This window comes from Pimephales promelas, chromosome 11 (assembly GCF_988280905.1).
Source record: "Pimephales promelas chromosome 11, fPimPro1.hap1.1, whole genome shotgun sequence".
NCBI classification, from domain to species: Eukaryota; Metazoa; Chordata; class Actinopteri; order Cypriniformes; family Leuciscidae; genus Pimephales; species Pimephales promelas.
This window is the reverse complement of record NC_142779.1, coordinates 19,522,373-19,549,935: the sequence shown is the minus strand read 5'-3', so window position 1 is coordinate 19,549,935 and position 27,563 is coordinate 19,522,373. Positions and strand designations below refer to the sequence as shown.

The window sequence follows — 27,563 nt, the reverse complement described above, 5'->3', positions numbered from 1 at the left end:
TGTATTTGTGTGCTTCTACTACAAACGGTCACGCCAGTCAGACGGCCTGGCACTGTGAATCCTGCCTGATACCCGGGTAACAAGCTTCGAGCTGAGTGAGTGTTACAACCAACAAATAAAATAGTAAAAACTAAGTAAGTAAAAACTCCAATAAGAAGATACAGTACCTGGGGAGAAGAAATCTGACATCTTCCTCTTGTAAATCTCGTAATCTGTCTCCAGAAAGACGCAGAATATGACACGGTCGATCTGCAGAAAGAGTAGAAAAGAGGCATTTAGCATAATGGAAACCTGGATCAATGCCTTTCTGGGTAAAAACATGGCTAAGGGCAACACTATTAATAAATATGAAAGTACTAGTACTCAAAGCTGTCATACATCGAGCTCAGGGGACTCAATTATGACACTGAGACATTTTTAGAGACTTTTCTTAAAGTTAAAATGCGAATGAGTGTTCTAAAACAGTAATACATAGCTTATTTAATAAAGACATTTCGGTACACTATCGATTTACACAAAGCAATGTAGGAATCATCAAAAAAGCCAAAACATTTAAATCAAGTGTAGAAATAAATGATGAATGCTCCAACAACATTTTGTTCACAGTTCTGCAATATCATCAATATATTAATTGCATTTATGCAGTCAAGATGTTGTGACTATGCCTTGCTTAAAAAAATAAATAAAAAAAACATACAGAGAAAACATGCCAACATTGAAGAACTATGAACAATTATTACTGTATGACAATGTTTCGTAACTGAACACTACTGGTGTTTTGTATACTGCACAGTATACAAAAGCATTTTTGCATATGAATTGTGCAATACTAAACTTAGAAGAATGCTATATTGTTATCACGTTGTTGACTTTTAAGTTAGTGAGTGCTGTCAAGTTATTTTGGTATTAAAATAAAGGTATTTTTGCATTTACAACCTAATTTTATGTAAACATTTCTTAAATTGTAGAATCACACTGGCATACTGTGCACAATTGCATAGTGTATACTGGACTGACAATGAATTTTATTGTATTGAATCAAGAGCATGATCAAGATAAGTGGTACAATAAAATATACAAAGGAGGAGATTGAACACATTATCAATCATCTCCACCCTTCGTTTCCTCCACTTAAGCTCAAACTTCTAGTCATCTCTAACCGCAGCTCACTAGAATGCAAGCAATGTCACTTAGGAGCAGAAAATCAAGATTGAAATTAAAACTAAAAACATAAAACCTGCCAGCACTCTCTTATCACTGCAGAGACCGGATCCTCAATTCAGTTCCATCTCTTTCCATTCCGGACCACCCAGACTGACCATCCTGCTTAAGATCTCTATGATTACACTAATACAACAGGGATCTCAATGCAAACCCCTCTTTTGATTCTTCCCATGTTCTCAAAACAAAGACCTCATGTGAACAAGAGTATAAAACAACACACACACACAGAGACACAGACACACAGTGTATTCCCTACAGGTTGATGGCAATCTTTTGTGTATTACCAAAATCATAGATCCACCAACTATTTAAATAAACATTTTCTTTATATTTGCATATTATGTTCAGTGGGGTTCAAAAGGCCACTTTTTAAATCTGAAAATAAACAAAAAGGTTTAGGATCGTGAAAAACGCACACAAAGGAAATAAGATCCTGAACTCTTTCTTCGCTAATCATGACTAAATTTGTGACTTTGACTATGTGAACTCCTACAGATGGTTAGATGACAATAAGAAATTCAAAAATACATGCTTCAATTCAATTCAATCCATCCCAAGTTTTCAGCTTTTTTGATGATTTTCACAAAACTTTTATGGTCCCCAGAATATTTTGTTGTATGTACATGCAATATATCAAAAGAAAGAACAGAGCCTTTGTTCTAGCTTCATGAATTCTTTAACACTAAAACGGCCACAACGGTCATTTTGACCATTTTGAATTTTATATGTACAATAACTTTGTTGAAAAAAATAATAAAATCCTGCTGGTACCTGACTTTTCCTAAAATTGTCTGTATTTTCATTTAAAATGCTTTTCATATAAATTAAGTTACGTAAACATAAGGCAAAAAAAAAAAAAATGAACATATTTACCTATTTCGGCCATAGACGGTCATATTGACCGCACTGAATTTTGCGGTATTTTTTCATTAAATATCCCGCGGTTGATCGTGTTCTCTCTCAACTGTCAACAGAAAGGTCCGTCCGGTCACCTCTGTAGCGGTGTTTGCTATATAATAATTTCTATATTAGTTGTTGATCAGAAATAAGCAAATAAAACCGGACTACAGTTATCTTTAACCTACTTACGTCATCTATAGGCTATATATATACCCTATATATATATATTGCTAGGCTAAAATGTCTAAAAAGAATGAGCGATGAGGAGGAACATGACTCGAACCATGGCTCTGGAGATGCTTCAGAACAAAAATGTGGTTGACGAAAATAATTACAAAAATTATTCATCAACGAAATAAACACTGTTTTGAATCTAACGGTCAAAATGACCGTTTGTGGCCGTTCTAGTAGTTTTGGAATTCTGGCACTTCTAGTGTTAATGTAAGTTTCATAAAAATCAATATTTTGAACAAAAAGCTGAGAAAATGGCATTGTTTGTCAAAGACTACCCCTTGTTTCTGTTTTTTTTAATCCGGAGATTCTGCACTCTTTCAGAAGATGAGCAGTAGCACCCCATAGTATGACAGTGAAAACCTGGAAAATTCAGTCAATGGCTGGGAAGGATTGGACCATAAATGATGGAAGAGTTTAAATAAGTTAGAAAAATTGAAAACAGAAGCATTACATGTTGTTATTAAACACTGTGGCGATCACCTTTAGATTTCGAGTCCCTATATAAATATTCATTCCTCCCCTGAAAGACCTCCTTTAAAATCAAGAAAGGTGATACTTCCTCTCTGTCAACTCTAAGGGTCCTTATCAGCCTCGCTCTCTCTCTCTCTCCGTCCACAGAGGAAACGTGCCTCCCAGGGAGACGTCAGATAATCGCCCTGCTGAATATTGCAGTATTCCCAGACAGCCTTGTAATGGCCTCTCTCGTTTCGTCTGCTGGTGGATGGAGAGGGAGATAAAGCAGGATCCCAACGGGATGGCGAGAAACCGGACCACCGCTTCTCCCCCATACTGGCAAACCACATGAGGATTCAATATAAAATCCTTCTCCCTCACAGGCTCGCACAGACGGACAGCTGTCTATTAATAGTTTATGGCCTGCCCTTTGGAGTAAATGTTAAATCTTGACTCGAGACTAGTAACATTTTTATTTTTGTGCAGGAGAATGTCTCCAGGGGGTGTCGTGGCCATAAAGAGAAAGAGGGGGACAAATGGTCCCGCTCACTTTTTTCACCTCTTCATCTTTTCAAATCTTTAAGATAGCTGTAAAACCAAGGGCCAGGACACAAAAATAGGACAACACGACCACAGGAATCTCTGATTCTCTCTCAAAACCTCAATGGAGAACAAGGCAGAAGAGTCTATAGACTGTCAATTAGCTAATGGGGTTACAGGATCCAGATTTCATGGCCAAAACATTAAAATGTCCTTAAAGGATTAGTTCACTTTTGAAAAAACTTTTGCTGATAAATTACTCACCCCCATGTCATCCAAGATGTCGATGTCTTTCTTTCCTCAGTCGAAAAGAAATTAAGGTTTTTTTTTAGGTGAAAACATTCCAGGATTTTTCTCCTCATAATGGACTTCAATGGGAACCAGGTCCAACCGAGGTCCAAACGACAGTTAATAACAGTTTCAGATGCAGCTTCAAATGTCTTTAAACGACACCAAACGATGAATAAGGGTCTTATCATGCGAAACGATCGGTTATTTCAAAACTTATTCCAAAAATGTAACTTTTCTAAGGACAAATGCTAGCCTTGTAATATATTGTGAGGCGCGTTTGCAACGTCACGTAATACGTAATTACGTTCAAAAGGTCACGGGCGACGTAGCCGGAAGTACAGAATCAAAATCGTCCGACATCGTTGTTTTACCTTTTAATTCCTTTTTTGTAAACGGCGTTTGAGTTAGTTTTCACGTTCAACCTATGCGTTCAACTTGTAAACACTCTGACTCTGTACTTCTGGCTACGTTGCCCGTGACCTTTTGAATGTAATTACATATTACATGACGTTGCAAACGCATCTCACAGAATGGAGAAAGGCTAGCATTTGTCCTTAGAAAAGTTACATTTTTGGAATAAGCTTTAAAATAACCGATCGTTTCGCATGATGAGACTCTTATTCATCGTTTGGTGTCGTTTAAAGACATTTGAAGCTGCATCTGTAACTGTTATAACTGTCGTTTGGACCTCGGTTGGACCTGGTTCCCATTGAAGTCCATTATAAGGAGAAAAATCCAGGAATGTTTTCATCAAAAACCTTAATTTCTTTTCGACTGAAAAAAGAAAGACATGGACATCTTGGATGACATGGGGGTGAGTAAATTATCAGCAAAAGTTTTTTCAAAAGTGAACTAATCCTTTAAAATTAAACACTGAACTGTACACTCTTAGAAGAAAAGGTTTTATATAGAACCTTAAAAGGTTCTATCAGCGCTACGTATTTGGAACCCCTAAATCCCCTTTTTAAGGGTTCAATAATATTTCTTAGTAACCAGGAAAAAGGTTCTATATGGAACCTTTTGGGTTCGTTGATTATCATTTGTTTTGTCCTTTCTGGATTAAATATTTCATATTATTGACAAACATCAATGTATTTGAATGCATGTGAATGATCACAAAATTCAAGATATGGGGGTTAGAAAATGTATATTTATATCATTTTATTTAGTTAATCAATATCAGACGAAGAGTGCCATTTCAGTTTTTCTCCTCCAAAAATCAGCATGATTAAAATGTGATATTAAGTAACTACAACAGTTTAATAAACTATAATTTAATTACAACTACAAAATGTTGCAGAATAATGTAATATATTAATGAATAATAGCCTATAAAGAATCTTTGAGCCAAAAGGGTTCGTTCTAGTCATTATAGGAATTTTTTTAGCATGAAATGTTCTTTGGAGTTGAGTAAAGAATATGCTTCACAGAACCCCAATGAACCCTTTTTTCTAAGAGTGTATTTAATGTTATCTGGGTCACATTTTCTTTTCCATACATTTTCTCATAGATCTGAATGAGGAAATGTTATGTAACCTATAACAAAGCGACATGAATTTGCAGCAAAATAATATGATTTGATTGGACAAATGGTCTAAACCGTTTTACTTTACTATACTAACTATAAACGGCTGCATTGTTGGTTGCAATTAGCATTGTTGTTTTGCTTTTTTGTTTTCAGAACAGACCTGTGACCCATTTTTGTGTTGCATCCCTCTAGTTGAGAACCACCAGCAAACACACGGCAGAAACATTTCCTGCTGGGAACTCTTCTGCATTTATTTAGATCATTACATCTCTCTCATCCCTCAGGCAGAGAGTGAATGGAAAGGTGAGGGGTGCTGTTAGAGGAGGTCATCCGCATCATTTTCAGACGTTATGCTCGGAGAGTAGGGCACCTAGACTTTAGGAGAGCTAGAGGAGAGATGGAGAGAACTTTCTGCTTCTGCCTTATGCTATTTATATCCAAATGGCCCCAGAGTATAGATGTCCAATAGTAAAATAAAGGAGAAATTAACAGAGGGATGACGAAAGGAAGTAAAAGAGAGTGCGCAATCCTAACTATTAATCTTAGATCACAATATATTATATATTTTAATACAACAAATATCAACATATCAAATTTAATTTATTTAGAGGTTTTATTCTAGAGACAGTAAAATAAACTTTAAAGGAGTAGTTCACTTAAAAAAAAAAAATTAAAAAATAAAAACTTTTGCTGATAATTTACTCACCCCCATGTCATCCAAGATGTCCATGTCTTTCTTTCCTTAGTCGAAAAGAAATGAAAATTTTTAATGAAAACATTCCAGGATTTTCTTCATATGGACTTCAATGGGAAACAAACGGTTCAAGGTCATATGAGAGTTTCAGTGCAGCTTCAAAGGGCTTTAAATGACACCAGACGATGAATAAGGGTCTTATCTAGCGAAACGATCGGTCATTTCGAAAATAAATCAAAAAAAGTTTACGTTTTATAAGGACAAATGCTCGCCTTGCTCTGTTCTGTGATGCACGTTCGTGACTCTCCTGTTCAAACTCGTTCATCAAAATTAACAAATCTTTTTTCGAGTCATGACTCGAAGGGTCCTAGATAAGATCCTTCATCGTCTGGTGTCGTTTAAAGCCCTTTGAAGCTGCACTGAAACTCTCATTTGGACCTTGAACCATTTGGTTCCCATTGAAGTCCAATTATATGGAGAAAATCCTGGAATGTTTTCATCAAAAACTTTAATCTTTTTGACTGAAGAAAGAAAGACGTGGACATCTTGGATGACATGGTTTTTTTTTTTTTTTTTTTTTTAAAGTGAACTACTCCTTTAATACATACAGATTACACACACATACATATACACATTAATACACAGTAAAACTGTGGTGGGGGAATTTCGCTGAAATATAGCCCCAATTAACTCTTTAGCATATTAATTCATTTGTTCATTTGGTTATGAGACTCACTGGAGACTGTTTGCTCACATGTTTAATCAAGCCTTCTAAACATTCATTATTTAATGTAAAGCTGTCCTAGGTGAATTAATGCAAGTTTACCACTGCTCCAGTTTTCGGTGGGCATGGACACACACACACATTGTGTTTTCATATTGTAACTTTTCATAGACCTAATGATTTTTATAGTCTACAAACTGAATACTCTATCCCCTTACACTAATCCTACCCATCACACAATTACACCATTTCTGCATTTTTACATTTTCAAAAAACATCACTTAGTATGATTTATAAGCTGTTTGACTCATGGGGTCTAAAAAATGTCCCCACAAGGATAAGGGTTTCAGATATTGCAATCCTTGTCGGGACATTTTGTCCCCATAATGTCAGGTTTAGCAGGTCACACGCACGCACACACTCGCACGCAAGCACGCACCGGGGGACTAACGCTGATCAAATGATCACTTTTATCACATCAGCCTCCCAGAGTCCCAAACTTAATATGGCAGCCACCAACATTCCAGATATGACTTTTAATTTGAGATCTGAGATCAAAAAGTTTTGAAACATTATTACCTCCTTTTTTTTTAAACCTGCTGAGGATATTTCTATATCTATATTACAGATATCCTCAGACGAACACAAGGGCATGAAGGTATATAAGTGGCTGTATTTTTATTGCTTAAGAGTCTCAATTTTAAAGCTATTGAGGCATCACTGAAGGGATATTATTTGTCAAAATGATGACATGCATTTGACGCATTCAAAAGCAGTTTCTCTTCCTGAACGTGTCTGTGCACCGCATTAGGTCAATGTATGTCCCCTGAGCCTTGTATGTCATTTTACAGTAAATGTGCTGAAAGCCTGGCACTGAACAGTTCCCGTACAATGTGCTGAGCAGCGGGGGATTGTGGGAAATGAAGAATGGGCGTCCAAACATATCCACTGGTGGAAGCTCAGCTCGAGAGGGTTAATGAAGGCCTAATGAGGAAGCAGAGATCGCTGTGTGCGGGCCAGGCCGCTCATAACTCAACCCTCACTGAAGCACCACTGCCAGAGGAAGAGAGCGCAACAGAGCAAAATGCTTTACCACCAATCTCTGGGAAAAACAATTGCAAAAAAATAACATGTTTTCAACAACAACAACAACATTTCCTTATCTGCCTGCGTTCGGACAACAGGTAGTCCCATCCATCATTCCATAACTATATGAATACAAGTACATTCTAATAACTCACTGAGAGTCTCACTTTGGTGAAAACCTTGTTGATATTATACAACAGCTAAACAATATTGAGTAACTTTAAGAGAAAAGTGCAACTAAAACTTTTTTTTTTTTGTTTAATTTATAATCATTGGTCATTTATTGCCATTTGATTGGTCATTTTATCATTGTTTTTGCTGTGGTATAATAACACTGAGCACAGTCTGAGCATCGAAATATATGCAACTAAGTTTATTCAATAAATTCTGCTCTTTTTTATTATCATCACTTCATCTCCTGCCTCTGCTCTTCCTGGCTTTCTTATTCAAACGCACAGGCTGATAGAAGACTGTGTACTGGATGACTCACTGAACTTATTATCACCAAAAGCCAGAAGACAGTATCACTGCAGGTTGTTTTTAAATGTGTGCATTACTGTATATAACTATAAGTGTTCCTTCAAAATATCTCTCTTTACTTAATAGCAAGCAAACTGTTGCTGTAAATGTTTTCCTCATGTTTGACTGGACTTTTGTTTTTGATACCCTTTATATATTGGATACATACATACATACTTATTCATGTATGTATGTATGTATGTGTACATATGGGTGTAGGTGTGCGTATACATTAAGTATGAATGTATGTATAGACATATGTGTATGTAAGGGCTAAAGGTTGTTGTGCATCTTGCAATAGGTTTTATATATGGATTATTTTCCAATAAGGAGTTGATGGGACGAGGCGGGATGAAGTAGAGCTTTAGTGTGAGTGAATGTCTATGTGCTGTATTATCTTTGTCTTGAGGACCTCCTCGAAAATGAGATGTTTCTTCTCAAGGTGTTATCCTCAACAATACAATTCAATCCAATTCAAGACTGTTCATAAGACTGTTTTGGATAGCAGACAAAAATGGGATATCTTCCGATAGGGATTCGGTGTCCAGGGTCGGATCTGACGTGAAGATCCATCCAATCTAACATTACAGTTTGGCCACAATATTCCCAGTTAGTTAGTCTATTTTTACTCGGCTCAGCAGCGGTGACGTTTTATTGCTGAATAGTACATTAGCCTTGTTTTTAAAAAATCAAAAATACAGTAAACACAGAAATATGCAATTTAAAGCAACTGTTTATTATTAAAATTAAAAAAAAAATTGAAATGTAATTAACTCCTGCCATTGCAAAGCTGAATTTTCAACAGCCATTACTTCAATGTCACATGATCCTCCAGAAATCATTCTAATATATTGATTTGGTGCTCATGAAACATTTTATTATCATCAATGTTTAATCGTGTAGGTTTTTTTTTGTGAAAAATAAAAAATAAAAAAAAATTAACAAATAGAAAGCCCTGGGTTCATGAGAGAGAAACTTGACAGAACAGCAACCACAAATACTCTACAGTTAACTATTGTCACAGTCCTCCGTCTGCACCAGTCTGTCTTGTCTTCAGCACTACACTTCCCAGGATCCTCTCGTCACCCTATCCCGTGTTCACTCCCTCATCAGCCACCTGTTCCTCGTCATCATCATCTGTTTCACCTGTTCTCACCCCATTATGTTTGATTATTCTGTGTATTTAGTTCCCTCTGTTTTACTCAATGGTTGTCGGTCGATGTCGAATGTTACCCCGTGTTACCTGAATCCTTGCCTGTATCCTGAAATAAATGTTACCTTCCGTGTGAACCTGGACTCCTCCTATTCCTTCCGTCTGCACTCCTGTTCTCCTGCACCATACCCCGTGACAGATCGACCGACCACCTAAAGCAACATGGACGCCGGGAGCTTCCAGGGGATTCTACCCCCGATCCGCCGGCCCCGTTGGATACTTGTCCCCAGAAAGCCTGCGCTCACCGTCAGCCCTGCCGAGCCTGCGCTCACAGTCAGCCCTGCCGAGCCCGAGTCTTCCCCGCTGGTTCCGTCCAGCTCTCCAGAGATTGAATGCTCTTCACCGCTGGTTCCGTCCAGCTCTCCAGAGATTGAATGCTCTTCACCGCTGGTTCCGTCCAGCTCTCCAGAGACTGAATACTCTTCCCCGCTGGTTCCGTCCAGCTCTCCAGAGATTGAATGCTCTTCACCGCTGGTTCCGTCCAGCTCTCCAGAGATTGAATGCTCTTCACCGCTGGTTCCGTCCAGCTCTCCAGAGATTGAATGCTCTTCACCGCTGGTTCCGTCCAGCTCTCCAGAGACTGAATGCTCTTCCCCGCTGGTTCCGTCCAGCTCTCCAGAGATTGAATCCTCTTCACCGCTGGTTCCGTCCAGCTCTCCAGAGATTGAATGCTCTTCACCGCTGGTTCCGTCCAGCTCTCCAGAGATTGAATGCTCTTCACCGCTGGTTCCGTCCAGCTCTCCAGAGATTGAATGCTCTTCACCGCTGGTTCCGTCCAGCTCTCCAGAGACTGAATGCTCTTCCCCGCTGGTTCCGTCCAGCTCTCCAGAGATTGAATCCTCTTCACCGCTGGTTCCGTCCAGCTCTCCAGAGATTGAATGCTCTTCACCGCTGGTTCCGTCCAGCTCTCCAGAGATTGAATGCTCTTCACCGCTGGTTCCGTCCAGCTCTCCAGAGATTGAATGCTCTTCACCGCTGGTTCCGTCCAGCTCTCCAGAGACTGAATACTCTTCCCCGCTGGTTCCGTCCAGCTCTCCAGAGATTGAATGCTCTTCACCGCTGGTTCCGTCCAGCTCTCCAGAGATTGAATGCTCTTCACCGCTGGTTCCGTCCAGCTCTCCAGAGATTGAATGCTCTTCACCGCTGGTTCCGTCCAGCTCTCCAGAGACTGAATGCTCTTCCCCGCTGGTTCCGTCCAGCTCTCCAGAGATGGAATGCTCTTCGCCGCTGGTTCCGTCCAGCTCTCCAGAGTCTGAATGCTCTTCGCCGCTGGTCCCGTCCAGCTCTCCAGAGATTGAATGTTCTTCACCGCTGGTTCCGTCCAGCTCTCCAGAGACTGAATGCTCTTCCCCGCTGGTTCCGTCCAGCTCTCCAGAGATTGAATCCTCTTCACCGCTGGTTCCGTCCAGCTCTCCAGAGATTGAATGCTCTTCACCGCTGGTTCCGTCCAGCTCTCCAGAGATTGAATGCTCTTCACCGCTGGTTCCGTTCAGCTCACCAGAGAATGAATGCTCTTCACTGCTGGATCCGTCCAGATCATCAGAGAATGAATGTTCTTCACTGCTGGTTCCGTCCAGCCCACCAGAGACTGAATGCTCTTCACTGCTGGTTCCGTCCAGCTCACCAGAGACTGAATGCTCTTCACTGCTGGTTCCGTCCAGCTCACCAGAGAATGAATGCTCTTCACTGCTGGTTCCGTCCAGATCATCAGAGAATGAATGCTCTTCACTGCTGGTTCCGTCCAGATCATCAGAGAATGAATGCTCTTCACTGCTGGTTCCGTCCAGCTCACCAGAGACTGAATGCTCTTCACTGCTGGTTCCGTCCAGCTCACCAGAGAATGAATGCTCTTCACTGCTGGTTCCATCCAGTCCTCCAGAGACAGTATGCTCTTCACTGCTGGTTCCGTCCAGTCCTCCAGAGACAAAATGCTCTTCACTGCTGGTTCCGTCCAGATCACCAGAGAATGAATGCTCTTCACTGCTGGTTCCGTCCAGCCCTCTAAAGACTGTATGCTCTTCACTGCTGGTTCCGTCCAGCCCTCCAGAGAATGAATGCTCTTCACTGCTGGCTCCGTCCCACTCACCAGAGAATGAATGCTCTTCACTGCTGGTTCCGTCCCACTCACCAGAGACTGAATGCTCTTCACTGCTGGTTCCGTCCAGCCCTCCAGAGAATGAATGCTCTTCACTGCTGGTTCCGTCCCACTCACCAGAGAATGAATGCTCTTCACTGCTGGTTCCGTCCCACTCACCAGAGAATGAATGTTCTTCACTGCTGGTTCCGTCCCACTCACCAGAGAATGAATGCTCTTCACTGCTGGTTCCGTCCAGCCCTCCAGAGACAGTATGCTCTCCACCGCTGGTTCCGTCCAGCCCTCTAAAGACTGTATGCTCTTCACTGCTGGTTCCGTCCAGCCCTCCAGAGAATGAATGCTCTTCACTGCTGGTTCCGTCCAGCCCTCCAGAGACTAAATGCTCTTCACTGCTGGTTCCGTCCAGCTCTCCAGAGACTGTATGCTCATCACTGCTGGTTCCGTCCAGCCATCCAGAGACTGCACGCTCTTCACTGCTGGTTCCGTCCAGCCATCCAGAGACTGAATGCTCTTCACTGCTGGTTCCGTCCAGCCCTCCAGAGACTGTATGCTCTTCACTACTGGTTCCGTCCAGCCATCCAGAGACTGAATGCTCTTCACTGCTGGTTCCGTCCAGCCCTCCAGAGACTGTATGCTCTTCACTGCTGGTTCCGTCCAGCCATCCAGAGACTGTATGCTCATCACTGCTGGTTCCGTCCAGCCCTCCAGAGACTGAACGCTCTTCACTGCTGGTTCCGTCCAGTCCTCCAGAGACTGAACGCTCTTCACTGCTGGTTCCGTCCAGTTCCTCCGAGCCCGAGCTCTCTTCTTCGCTGGGCCCGACCAGTCCAGCCCCAGAGACCGTCCAGCCAGCGCCAGAGGCCGCTCAGCCTGCTCCGCCCTGGCCACGCCCTCAGCCTGCTCCGCCCTGGCCACGTCCTCAGTCTGCTTCGCCCTGGTCTCACCCTCAGCCTGCTCCGCCCTGGCCACGCCCTCAGCCTGCTTCGCCCTGGTCTCGCCCTCAGCCTGCTCCGCCCTGGCCACGCCATCAGCCTGCTCCGCCCTGGCCACGCCCTCAGCCTGTTCCGCCCTGGCCACGCCCTCAGCCTGCTCCGCCCTGGCCACGCCCTCAGCCTGCTCCGCCCTGGCCACGCCCTCAGCCTGCTCCGCCCTGGCCACGCCCTCAGCCTGCTCCGCCCTGGCCACGCCCTCAGCCTGCTCCGCCCTGGTCTCGCCCTCAGCCTGTTCCGCCCTGGCCACGCCCTCAGCCTGCTCCGCCCTGGCCACGCCCTCAGCCTGCTCCGCCCTGGCCACGCCCTCAGCCTGCTCCGCCCTGGCCACGCCCCTCTCAGGCCCCAGTTCGTCCCCCCTCCTTCCTCTGTTCCGCGGCGTGAGGTCACGCCTCCCGGGAGGGGGGAGTTCTGTCACAGTCCTCCGTCTGCACCAGTCTGTCTTGTCTTCAGCACTACACTTCCCAGGATCCTCTCGTCACCCTATCCCGTGTTCACTCCCTCATCAGCCACCTGTTCCTCGTCATCATCATCTGTTTCACCTGTTCTCACCCCATTATGTTTGATTATTCTGTGTATTTAGTTCCCTCTGTTTTACTCAATGGTTGTCGGTCGATGTCGAATGTTACCCCGTGTTACCTGAATCCTTGCCTGTATCCTGAAATAAATGTTACCTTCCGTGTGAACCTGGACTCCTCCTATTCCTTCCGTCTGCACTCCTGTTCTCCTGCACCATACCCCGTGACAACTATATTAGCTAAAACATTGTTATCATTAAGAACAACTGTAATTATTTATTGACAACTGGCATATTTTATAAGGTATTTAACGACCGTCATAACCGTTTTCTAAAAGCAGCCATTCCAAATTGCCAAAGCTTCTCAGGACAGTATGAATTTATCCATCAAATGAATTTCAAATCAGCAACACAACTGCATTTCTAGGTGAAAAACACCTGGCCAAGTAGGAACAGTTTCAATCCATTGACTTTGCTCTGATACAGTTGCTTGTAATTTGACTGTGTCTGCAGGCAGAAGCAGAGTCTCGGGGAGCCCAGCAGGTGCCACGACATTCAGCTGGCCCTCTTACCAACGATCTGTCACCGCCAGGCACCCAGGCTTGTAATTACATGGGGACTTTGCCAGAAAAACTTTGACGCAATAGCTGTGGCACGTACTCTTCTTGCTGGGATTTTCTTATTGTTTCTGTCAGGCGTACTGAAAGGGACGAGTGGGCCGCTGCCGCTCTCGACCCTCTGATGATATCGGCAGAAAGGTAGGAGGAGATATGAATAAGATACAGAAGTGATGTGTGTTTTAGAATAATTGTAATTACTGGAACACTGCAGTACATTTTTCAATAAATGATGAATATTATCTAGCAAAGAGGTGGCTGTGTAACTCCCTGTAGTGTGTGAGTGGGTTATAAGCGATTTGTCATCATTATGGCAGTGCTGTGCAGCTGAAATTCTATGTTCACCATATTGAGACACATTGCTATTAAAGGTAAAGTGTTACAATGCTGAATTAAATGATAGTAAATAATTTATTTTTACTAAACTCATTAGGTTGCTGTGGACAAGTTTGTCAGCACTTCATTTAAAGCTACAGTCCGCATTTTTCGGCATTTGTTCTACATTTGAGGAGAGTGTGTGGCTGTCAGTCACCGCTCCGGGGTCGATACTGGCATTCAGAATCACAGATTATTCTTTTTGGAAGGATGACTAACATGATAATTTTCACCGGAAAATGTCATCTGAACAAGTAAGTACATCCACTTTTGTTCTGGGTCTGACATTACAGCTGATTAAATCTAAAAATCACTTATCACGCAAAACCATACAAATTAGACTTTGTTCTCAACTTGTTATTGTTAACAATGTCAGCATTGCGTGACTACATGTAATGTCCTTCTGATATTATCCTGGTTTTCGCATGGGGCCGGTTGCAGTCTCTTTTTTTTCTGTAGCCACTCCGAAGTCCAAACGAAGTCTTTTGAATTTTACAGTTGTCACTGGTGATTGTCTTTGTAACCTTTCTGGATCCGCCATCAAATTGATCAGTTTAATTATATCAAGTGCTGTGAGAAAAGGCTATAAATCTCCACCTCCAGCATCCTCACACACATAGTCTACTAGCTGAGACTCCTTCTTTATGCGTACAGATGTGTGTGCACATACAGTATGTGACGTAATGACGCAAAGACATGCTCTAATCTCTCACGAAAATCCACTAATACCACTAGAATTAAAAACATTATTTGAATCGAGCTGAGGCAAGCAGATAGTTTTGAACACCAGCTGGTCTCGTACTTTCTCAAATATGTATTTTGGATCATTTTCAGTTTTTCAAATTCAGTTTTACCATTAGAATTAAATAAAACTTTAGGGCAGAGCAGGGCACAACCTAACACATTTTGGTTTTGGCTCAATTATTAAAAAAAAATATTAAGTTAGATTCAACTTTTTTTTTTTTTTTTTTACACAAGCAACATACACATCTCTGCAACAAATGAACACTTTATTCTGACCTACCATTTTTGTACTGTTGCACTGAAGAGACAGAAGTGCAAATGTTACAACATTACCCCATATGCAGAGGGGTTAGTTGTAACACTTGTGTGTAACACACATAATTCAGCACTATTTTATTTGTATAGTTTGATATTGTTTGTGCACCTATAGATAGATATCCATCCATACATCCATCCCTCATCCAATCATCCTTCTATTATGGATCAATATCATGGATAGAGACATAGTTTTGCAATATATAATAATAAATAAAATATTGTAATTGATTTAGATTTGTGTGTGGCAGCTGCATGTAAAATTATCATTATTAAAAATAATAACAACAACAGGAATAGTAATACAAATGAGCTAAAAATAAAAATTTTAAGGGTTTATTGCATTAAAAACAGGCCATATTTGTAATAAATAAACAAGTGATCAATGCATAGTAAACAAAATTTTAAACATTTTAAATTCCAACATTGTGAAAGTCCAACACAGTTTAATGAATAAATAAATACTCAAAGCTGAAAAGTTGTGTGGCTCCGTTTTTTCATATGATTATCATTGTACACTTGGCGGCTTGTTTGTGACACTGTGCTACAACTAACCCTTCTGTGTATTACATATTTTTACACTAGCTAACAGTCGCTAGGAATTGCTGACATGTTTCAAAACGGTGATATGTTTGAGCCAACAAGACAGTGATTAAGGCAATAGAAAGTTAGATTTGGAAACGTATACACCCAAAAAACCTATGATGAAAAAATGTACTTGCATGGTTTCAAAACACTCTTTGTCCTGTCTCTTCACGAAATATAATCAAAACTTTCCGCAAATTCGCGGGAGAACGTCTTCTGGCAGCGAGAGAAAAAGAGCGGAAAGACAACCTGCTTGATCCTGACTATGTAAAACTATGTAAAAGGTCTGTGTTACATTTAACCCCTCATTATGTTGTGCCCCACGCTCCACCATTTCAATAATAAAACAGCTATTTTAAATATTGTAACAATATTACTGTTTTTAGCGTATTGTGATCAATTGCAGCCTTGGATAGGATAAGAGACTTCTTTCAGAAACATTAAAAAAAAAAAATCAATCTAATATTTTGTTATTGGCCAAAACATGTGTACAGCTCTATATGTAAAATGAGTGGATTCTACTGCAAGCAATAACAAACACATATATTATTTCTCCTACAATACTTGCACACCTAAATCAATATAATATTAATGTGCTTTACTTTGACATAGTCTACTATTATTGTGTACATTTAACAAATGACATGCTCCTTGTTACTTGATAACAGTAATCTGACTAACAGCAACACTGTATGCACAGTCATGACATTGACAATGAGGGAAAAAGACAGGCATCAGCGCTATGCTTTGTTCGAGAAAGCTGCCTCATGACGGCATGATGGGAAATGATGAAGAGAGTCCTGTCTGTCAGCAAAAAGAGAAGGAGAGAGAGGAAAGACAGTGTGTGTGGAGCCAGAGTGCCCAGCGAGAGGCAGGTGGAGACTTTCCAGGCCTTATTACCAGCGTAATTACACACACCTGAGCCAGCCTTGCATGACAGGACAGTAATTAAAGAGTTGAGAAAAGCAGAGAGAAACATGCACGCAGACACACACAGCACACACACATACACATACAAACACTCACATCCGGAGATCTGCCAATGGCTAAAGAAGAGAGGAGAATAAACAGACGAGATTAAACGATGCATGAACAACACACAAATGAACATGCATACATCAGGTGATTTGTAAAACGTTGGAGAAACGGGTGGAAGATGTCACTCTGTGGCAGTCACAAATTAAAAGGCATGTATAATTAGGTTGGCGTAGGCGATGTCGTCGATATATAGAGTATCACTCCTGGGGGTACAGCAGATTAGCAAAGGCTAATGCTAACCTCTGAGTAAATAATTTAACCGTGGTAAAATATTTTGACAACCCTCTGCACGCCAATACCTCTCCCGACTGATGCGAACAGAGATACGGTCTTGAGACCAGCGATGTTAAACAGTTTATACTAAAAATATTTGCACAGACTACACAAAATACGTTTTTTTAGATCGCACCCAAGGCAGTCTATGTTACCTGGAGAGATCTTTCCTTTAACATCTCACTGACATATTCATAGCTGACATAGAACCCTCAGAGTAATTTTTGTACTTTTTTTCAACTTTAAACTAAATCCCTTGTTACTGTTCACTAATCACAGGAATGTAACATTAAAAAAGCTGATGGATCTACACTACATGAATGCACAACCCTTCACTGACTTCTTTTCGTTTATTCAAATATTTTCAAAATAATTAAAAAAAATCTATTATTATACAAAAAATACAAATTAAAATACAATATAAAAAATACAATACAATATGAAAAAAACAGTAATATTGTGAAATATTATTACAATTTAAAACACCAGTTTTCTATGTGAATATACTGTATATATATATATATATATATATATATATATATATATATATATAGTTATTCCTGTGATCAAAGCTGAATTTACACATCTTCAGTGTCACATGATCCTACAGAAATTATTATAATATGATGCTCAAGAAACATTTATGATTATTATCCATGTTGAAAACAGTTTTTTACATTTTCATTTCAGGAATCTTTGATGAATAGAAAGTTCAAAAGAACAGAATTGATCTGAAATGGAAAGCTTTTGAAACATTAATCACTACCAATTTAAAAGTTTGGGGTCAGTAAGAATTTATTTTTTATTTTTGGGGGAAAATAAATAAGAAAATACTTTTATTCATCAAGGATGAGTTAAATTGATCAAAAGTTACAGTAAAGACATTTATAATGTTAGAAAAGATCATATTTTAAATAAATGCGGTTCTTTTGAACTTTCTATTCATCATAGAATTATATGATGTGATGATATGATTCAGGTGATGATATGATTAAGGTCCACCCCATTGGCACTGCAGTGACCAATGTTCAGCAGCAGTCATTTCTCAATATGTTCCAGTACTACTTATCCATATCCTCATTTCATAATGTAAAAATGGCAAACTCTCAGGCCTTGTCCACACGGACATGGGTATTTTTATAACCGTGACATTTTTTTACGTGGTTCGGCCGTTCGTCCACACGGAAACGCAGTATCAGGACGCTGAAACCGGACATTTTTGAAAACCCCTGCCAGGGTGAGGATTTTCAGAAACGCCGGTTACAGTGTTGTCGTGTAAACAATAAAACTACGTTTTTTGCCTTGTGTGTGCCCGAGCTGCGCCGTTAACCACCTACCTGTACCATAACTTTTTGTTAGGGTTCTCATTGGCCAACGTGGCCTTACGGTTAGGGTTATAGTGCCGCCTGCTGGTGTGGCATGCTCTTGATAGCGTGTTTTTGCGTTTTCACGTGGACGGGATTTTTTTTTAAACGCAGGAGGAAAAACTCCGGTTATAAAAATGCCCGTGTCCGTGTGGACAAGGCCTCAGTCCTTCTGGTGCAAATGCATTCACCTGCATTCATCAAAACAAAGACGGGCAGAGAGACCACTTAAGAGGGTCGGACAGTGGTCAGCTAGACATTGTTTTGATCCTGTGTGCAGCAAAGAGAGAGATTGCAGGTTTGGGAGTTTTTAGAATCACAGCTAAAACTGGATTATCATTTCAGAGAAGGGCTTCTGAAAGGTTTGTCTTTGAACAGAACAGCCAGATCTATACATCAAAGAACAAGGGAAGAACTTAAGAAACCAGAGGTCACCAGGTGGACTGTGGGGAAAGTGCTGGGTGAATAACTTTGATTTTTTTGCTCATAACTAGTAATGGTCAAGTGTTTAAACTGCTCTTTGAAAAAAGATACAACATCACCTAAATGGAACTGAATGAAGAAAATATTAGCAAATTTTCAACTGTTATTATCATATATTCATTTTTACTTATCATTCCTGACACTGTGAGCCAACCATAACCCCCAAAAAAGTAATCAGCAATTTACTAAAGGGTGTTCTTAGCACTTTTCTGAAACACTTTGAACATAATAAAATATTAAGGGCACACAATTTCATTAAAATTCTATTTATTAACCAAAATCTTATTTTGAAATGACTGGAATGTCATGGTGACCCATTTACGAGCAGTTATATAATAGACATTTTAACAGGCTAAAAGGTGTTTTGTCTTATTAAAAACCACTTTGCATGACAATTTCTGCATAAAAAAAAAAAAAAAAAACGTATAATGTTCCTAAATTGTGCCCATAAGATGAAAAACTGATAATGAATTAAACACCATACTGTGTAAATCAAGCCTGGGGTTTAAGGCAAGCCAAGATCTTCTTCACAGATGTATATTAAAATAGCAGCCATAAAACTAAACGCAGAGGATGTTACGGAATTATAGAGAGAAAGAATTAAAGTATGTCAGCAAAAATACAATGCTCTTGAAGTCTCTCCTTACAAGAACCCTACAGTTATTCGATGGCGAAACATAAAGACATGCTTTTTTCAGCATTCATTCCCTCTGGAGCACAAAGAAAGCCACGTTTGAAAAGCTTGCATTTATGTACACTAGACTACAGGATATTGTTAAATGTCACAGCACGGGCGTTACTTTCGTGACCACTCTGGGGCTCTTGATCTGATAGATAATACACCAGTAAGTAAATGTCAACTAGCACATGCTGTCCTCCCAATGGATAAAAAATGGAGTCCAAATGCTAACAGCTTATTTGACATAACACCATAGTCACTTTTTTTGGGGGGAAATAGACTGCAGCTGAGGAGACAGGTGTGTTGTGAAAATGAGGGGAAACAGAAGCGTGTGTCAGTGTAACACGAGCAAACAACTAATAGAGCATTGATCAATTAGATCTGGATGGCAGACAGTGATGTTAGTCTGCAATTAAAGGCTATCCACTGTGCATGTCGAAACAAAAGAACAGGGCCCAGTTGCATAAACATAGCCATTATGTGAAGACAGTGTCTTAAGAACTAGTTTGACCAACTAGCAATTAGTTAGGGGTAATCAGTCTTATTGTTCAGTATCAAATTAGAGCAATGTACGTTTTTATGTAACCAACTTTAAAAAGTTATGAAAGGTCTCGAAAATAAAAATTGATGACTAACTTGTAAAACTAGTCTTATCGGTTTATGCAACTCGACCCAGGGGCCATAGAAAAAGTGAAAAATTCACATAAAACACATACAACTATTGAAGTGTATTTCTGTACGTTAGTTCAGAAAAAAAAAATGTATCTTTAAAAAAAAAAGTAAAATAAATAAATAAATAATTACATTTTGAGATTCCAGAAGGTAATGATAGCTATCTATCTTTATAATCATTTGTGCATCAGTTTATCATTGACTCGTTCTGCAAGTTACACTGTTACACCAGTACGCACCAACAAGTATGAGTGAGTTATGAACCACAACAATTCATCCAGAAATAAAACAAGTGACTGCCTCTTTAAAAGAGTCATGAAATCCTTCACTCAACCGATTTGTTCGAAAATCGTAAATTTATTCAGGAACGAAAGAAATGGCTGTCTATAAAATGAATCATTACTGCTTTGTCTAATTAAAAACAACATTGCATTACATTCTCTGCATAAAACGTCGAAATGCAAAGTTTATAAATTGTGGCCATAAGATAAAACAAAAAAAACAAACAAATACTGAATTAAGCATCACACTGTGTAAATCAAGCCTGGGTGTTTTTAGTCTAAAAATATAACAAACAAGCATATATATTATACATATTGTACGTATTTTGTATGCACGCTACACAAATGGATAAAGTATGAGTTAGCGACAGTGACAGCTCTCTTTCTCTACAAGATAATAATGCTAATAGTGCCCCCTGAAGTGGGGTCATGATGAAAAAGATGGCAAATGATCACTAACATGACAGCTGAATGCACAATAGCATTCGCCAACATGCTGACAGCCACACAACCCTCTATTTTCCAACAGAGACAGACAGACAGAGAGTGAGTCTCGGACTTTGCAACTAATGAAGGATGCTCCAAAAATGACAAGTGGAGAGGCCACTGGCTCCATCGTTTTCTCAAGACTAGCTATTGGTGTCCAGCAGAGCCCCCATAACCCTGCATTTTAATCAAAGCGCTCTCCTACTGAATGATAGCATACTGCCTGCACTCGGCATAAATCACCACTTGTTCACGTCCCCTCGGATAACAAATAATTCAAAGCTGCTTTCCAAGGCCTATATTTTGCTCCTGCATCAAGAATGTAAACACATTTCGGTCGCCAGGTTCGCATTATCATTCATAATGGACAAGTAGACAATGTGTATTGGCATTATTATGTAAACAAAAAGAAAATTGTTCTTACTGGTCCTCATTGATAGTTGAATGAAGTTACTTTCATGCATTTATGCCAAACAAAAAAAAAAAAAATAGATTATTGCTAATATTGTTCAAATGTTGTTTTGAATTCCAAATGCACAAATGTAAATAATCAAATCCTTCACTTTGTTTGAAAAAAAAAAATAAATAAATAAATAATACATACAAATTATTTAATATTTGTACCCAGTTGGCCCAGTCCAGATAACAGCTTTATAATTTTAGTACTCAGGATGGAATTTATTTGCACCAGGTTTGCTAAAAAAGAAATTTAAAAAAAAGAGAAAAGAAAGAAGTGTGTGATTGTCTGTATATGCATTTATGCATTTGGAAGACAATTTATCCAAAATATGGCAAGCCGTTTTAGCATTCAATCATTTCCAGGATATGGATTCTTGATATCAACAATGACATTGTTTAATATCAACAATTGAATTCTTGATATCAAACATTAATTGTTGATATCTGTAATTGTATTTTCACTAAAAATGCAATTGTTGATATCTGTAATTGTATTTTCACTAGTGAAATGTCACCAAAGGCTGCCATTCAAAATAAATTGTTGATAACAAGAATTGATTTTTTACTAGTAGAAATATCATTTTTGATATCAATAATTACAATTTTACTAGTAAAATGTAAATTCCTGATATCAATAATTAAATTGTCCCTAGTTGAAATATTCTTGATATCAACAATTCAATTGGTACTAGTAAAAATTATCATTTTTAATATCTGAAAATTTATTTCCGATATCAATATTATTCCAGATATCTAAACTGTAACAATCTGTACAACTGTAACAACTTTCTTACTAGTAACAATCACATTCATGATATCAGAAATTAACATTGTCACTAGTAAAAATCAGTGCAGTCTCATCCCAAGACGTTAACTGACGTCTTGGGACGTACCTTAACCTTAGAGTACCCTTAAACGTCGGTTAGATGACGTTATCGGATCCTAATTATACCCCAGACCTAAACCTACCCCGTCACCTAACCGACGTTAAAGGTATGGCGTCAGTTGTATGACGGCCAGGGATCGTCATGTAACCGACGTTTAAGGGTACCCTAAAAAGGCGGATGTTGACGTATGGTCAAAAGACGTCCCAAGGCGTCAGTTATATGACTTCTTGGGATGAGACTGTGTTATAAAAATGTAAATATTGATATCAAAAATGAACATTGTTACTAGTACCAATTCAATCGTGGATATTAAGAATTCAATTGTTACTATTTGAAATGTCTTCTTGATATCCACATTTAACAATTGAATTCTTGATATCAAAAATAAAGGTTTTTACTTGTAATAATTGTATTTCTGATATGTGAAATTGGAATTTCAACTAGTAAGAAAACAATTGTTCTCAACAATTGGTTTTGAATGGCAGCCAATGGTGACATTTCACTAGTGAAATTACAATTGTTGATATCAATAATTGAATTCTTGATATCAAAAATGTAATTGTTGATATCAAAAATTCATATCCTGGAAATGAATAAAAGCTAAAACGGCTTGATATCCAAAGTCACTTGCACTCAATTTAAGGTAAACCAACCCATGACCTTGGTGTTACTAGCACCACACCGCTTGAGTTATCAATCAGATAATACAAATTTGGAAACACAGTGCCCTCCAAAATCTATGCTGAACAAAATTTGCATTCCACAAATGCCCATATTTCAGGTTAATGAATAAAACACAGGTGGGTGAAACTGGCCTGACGTCAGCCAGTTGTTCCAAAAAAAGACGTTACCTTCATGCAAAGCAATATTCAGCGACGCTTTATGGATAAGACTCAGCTGGCTTCAGATTAAACGACAGTGATGTCTGTGTTCTAAACATAGTTTGCCGTCTGGAATAACTAAGGAGAAAGGTAGTGCGTGAACCTTTGCATCACATCTCTCTTCCTCTTTTCTTTGCTCAGTTATGTGGAGTCGTGCTGGGTTTCCTCTGCAGGAGGTGCATCCTCTTACGGGAAAGGAGAGGAGCTGGAGATGCAAACATGACACAGACAGACATGTGTCTTCTTCTCTGGAGTGCCACCGGCACTTCTCTCATCCATCTTTGTTTATCCTGTCTGTAGTCATTCCGAGTTAGTTCTTCTGACACCATGGGTAGGAGCTCGCAAACAACAATAGTATGTGAGAATGTCTTGTCCTGACAAGAGGTGTCAAAATCAGCGAGCATGTTTCCTTAAACAGCTTGTGAGAAGCAGCGATGACAGCCTGAGGAAATTACTAGCACTGTCTTTTCTGTCAAAGCTGGCTTTTCATTCCCTCATAACTCCATGTAGCAGGTAAATCCACCATCCTGTGACTTTGCCAAGGTATTCTGTCAAATTAGGGATCCAACATGGTGGGATGCATGCAAATACACACTTCGCTGAGGGTCAGAGCCATTTACAATAACCTACTTTAGAGAAAATGGCGGGAATCCCCATTAAAAAAGGTGTCCCCATATTATGATGATTTTTTTTCTGATACTGTTACAAATATATGAATATAATATGCCTGCCCCTAATAAAATAATACACATTTGAAAGAGTTGTTTTCTACAAGTTGTTTGTAGGTAAATATCCACCTCTTTTCGTTGTGAGTGAACTGTCTGAATGAATTAAAGTAAATTGTGAAAACTTTTTTTGCAAACCTGCTTGACTGATTAGATCACTGCTGAAATATTATCAAGGAAAACGATTCTCGGGTTGTTATAATCTCCACCATCAGACAAGGATTTATCAGTAATATTTGATTGGGGCACAGATGTATTTCCTGGGGTTTGTGCCCCAGTAAAGATAGTCTAGCGATGCCCCTGACTATGAGACTGCGTCTGTGAAAAGACTGAACACAAAACAAGTGTTAGTTCACCCAGCAGGGAGATAAGCAATACATTTACCCACATGGATTCCTCTGTGGATATAGATAGAACGGGAGAACCGGACACCCTGGAACCCAGATGGGCCATTGGAATATATAATATACCTCTCTAGCCTCTCCAGGCTTTCTGATACAGGCTGTAGTTCACTATAGTTTTAGCACCTGGTATAGCATTTCAAATCACCTTTCAAAAAACTGGAAATTTATGCAGAGAAAAAGCTATTAAGTGTGTTTACCCCAGTAATTGATTTAATTCTTTCAAATCTTAAAATTGCATTTTTTTTCATTGCATTTTAGTTTTAACATCTCAGAGACAAGCTTCTCCCACAAACCCTATCTCTGGATTATTTATTCATTAAAATTTAAAGATGAGCAACCATAAAACTGCCTTGATATTGGATCTCAATGCCAAAACAGCATGGAACATCTGCAAGGTCATATAAATCACATCTGCACACAATATCAATTTATTTATGAACAGTACAAGTCACCAGCTGGAGTGCCCTTGAGAGCCACCAGAGGGCACTCCACATAAGACTATTGTCATTCTCTAACAAACTACATCTCTCATAACTCACTGCCCGGACTTTAGTTTAGTTCACCCCATATAAGCCTGGTTTTCTCATTCATTATCTTGTCCTTCTTTTGTTATCCTCATTCATTATCTGTCATGTCTGTTTAAACGCATTCTCATCCTAGGGTGTCATATAGTGAAACTCTTGAAATTTCGTCTAAATCCTAACGCACATGGCACCCTTTAGCCAATATAACATGCACAGAGCTTCGTTCGGTTATGGGTAGGCTTAGTTCTGGGGTAGGGTTAGGGTGAGACCACTAGGAGGCGTCTTCGAAGGTGAAAGGCGAAATGTCAAAAGTGTCACTATATGACGCCTTGGGATGAGAACGGGCTGTCTGTTTCATGTCTGGTTTCTGGGATTTCTTGCCTGTTCCGTGGATTCCTCTTTTGCCCGCTGCCTGTGTTCCCTGCCTTTTGTTTGTTTGTATGGACTGCCTGCCTGTGTTTGATCCAGCCTGTCCTTTGGATTATGTCATTGGATTACCCTGTTCAATAAATACTACATTTGGATCCAAAACCTTTGTGTCTCAGAGCAGTTCGTGACAAGGCAAAGGTTTGTCTCGTCAATATTAATTAGATAAGTGACTGGACAGTCTATGAAGATTACCTATCAACAACAGCTAGAGCTAATTAATTTTCATGGGCTCAATAGTGAAATCACAATGCACCCATCTTCTTCTCCACCCCCCCCCCCCCCAACCCCCCTCCCCCCCCCTCACACTTTAAAACTCGTTCCAGCTCCACTGCGTGGAACATCCTTGAGGGCAAAATCACACTCTCCACACATGAATTGACCACACTGCAGTCACAGCAATAAATGTCAAGTGGGTGTTTGTGAGGGAGAGTAGAAGGATGCTCTGTTGTCCTCTCATCTAACACAATCATTTATATGACGAAGCTGTGCACTACCTCTTGGAGGACTGCTATTCTCCCTCTCTAATCTGAATAGATGAGCAGCATCAATACATTCTGATAGGAAAGAGGCTAAATAAATTTCTTAAAGGAGTAGTTTACTTTAAAAAAAAAAAAAAAAAAAAAAAAAAACTTTACTCACCCCCATGTCAATCAGGATGTCCATGTCTTTCTTTATTCAGTCGAACAGAAATTAAGGTTTTTGATGAAAAAACAAAAAAACATTCCAGGATTTTCTCCATAAAATGGACTTCATTGGGAACCAAACGGTTCAAGGTCCAAATGAGAGTTTCAGTGCAGTTTCAAAGGGCTTTAAAAAACAACAGACAATGAATAAGGGTCTTATCTAGCGAACCGATCGGTCATAAAATAAGTAAAAAAGTTTAAGTTTTATAGCACAAATGCTCGCTTTACTCTGTTCTGTGATGCATGTTCGTGACTCTCCTGTTCAAACTCGTTCATCAAAATGAACAAATCTTTTTGGAGTTATGACTCGAAGGGTCCTAGATAAGACCCTTCATCGTCTGGTGTCGTTTTAAGCCCTTTGAAGCTGCACTGAAACTCTCATTTGGACCTTGAACTGTTTGGTTCCCAAAGAAGTCCATTATATGGAGAAAATCCTGGAATGTTTTCATCAAAAACCTTCATTTCTTTTCAACTAAAAGAAAGAAATATGTGGACATCTTGGATGACATAGGGGTGAGTAAATTATCAGCAAAAGTTTTTTTTTTTTTTTTTAAAGTGAACTACTCCTTTAATTTACTTGATCTTAAAGAAAGTCTGTCACTGAAAGATAAAGAGGAAAATTCTCTCTCACTTCCACTAAAACAATAAATATTAGGGCTTGATATGTTTAAAAATAAAATATTTAAAAATATGTCTCAGAGGATTATTATATCTAAAGGAGTCTTTTAAAATTTCTTAAAGGTTTACATCAACAAAAACGAAAACAGAATTAAAAAGGAAGAAAGAAAAACAGGAGCGGTTCGTATTAAAAAAAAAAATCGGATTAAATCAACGTGTAAATGCGTCTCTATAACATGCATCGTGTATTGTCGTGTAATTGATACGCGAAAATGAGTTTATACGTGCATATGAGACACAGTTCATTTGCGTACAATACACACGCACCCCACCCGACACCTAAACCTACCCTAACCAACCAATGCGTATCATATGCACGTAAAAACTCACTTTAGTGTATAAATTACACGGCAATACACATGCGTGCTATAAAGACGCATTTAGTGTGATCGTGTTGGTGTTTGAGTGTGTGTGTGTGTTTGGATTCAGGTTTGGAATGACATGAGTGTGAGAAAATGCTGATAGAAGAAGTAGTCTGAGAATAACATGGCTGTTTTCTGCTTTTTACAGATGCAACCACCAATAATATTTGAGGTTTTTGAAACTTAGTGGGTGTTTATTTCTGCATTCAGTTGAGTCATTAGAAGTTTCCACAAGCCGTTTTGGAGCATCTAAGGAATGCAATTTGATCCATAAAGGTTTTATGGAAAAATAGCTCAAATCTTGCCAGAAATCTGGTGAACGCGATCAAAAGCTCCAGTGTAGTTATAGCTTGTGATCTGTCCAAGGCCAGACCGAAGATCAGAGAAGAGATTTAGGAAGCTGGTTGTTTCAGGAGACGGATCATTCCGCTATAAGCATCAAGGGTTTGTATCAAATCCCTTTTCAACTCAAACAAACTTGTTAATCACTAACCTCGAAATACACGTGTGCATAACTTTGCAAATATTATCTGATGAATAGAACGATAAGCTTCTTTTATCCAACATTACGCTAATCATCACCTCCTCCCACTGAAATGTCCCCTCATGTAC

General features: G+C 39.4%; 1 protein-coding gene across 4 annotated transcripts in view; it reads right to left on the bottom strand.

Annotated features, from left to right (window-relative positions):
* The window catches only part of macrod2 (mono-ADP ribosylhydrolase 2), a 618,043-nt gene that overhangs the window by 62,517 nt on the left and 527,963 nt on the right, over positions 1 to 27,563 (bottom strand). For all 4 annotated transcript variants that reach the window (XM_039653236.2, XM_089117150.1, XM_039653234.2 and 1 more), the window contains one exon: positions 168 to 249. In XM_039653236.2, coding sequence (XP_039509170.2) covers positions 168 to 249 — 82 coding nt within the window. The remainder of the gene's footprint in view (positions 1 to 167; positions 250 to 27,563) is intronic.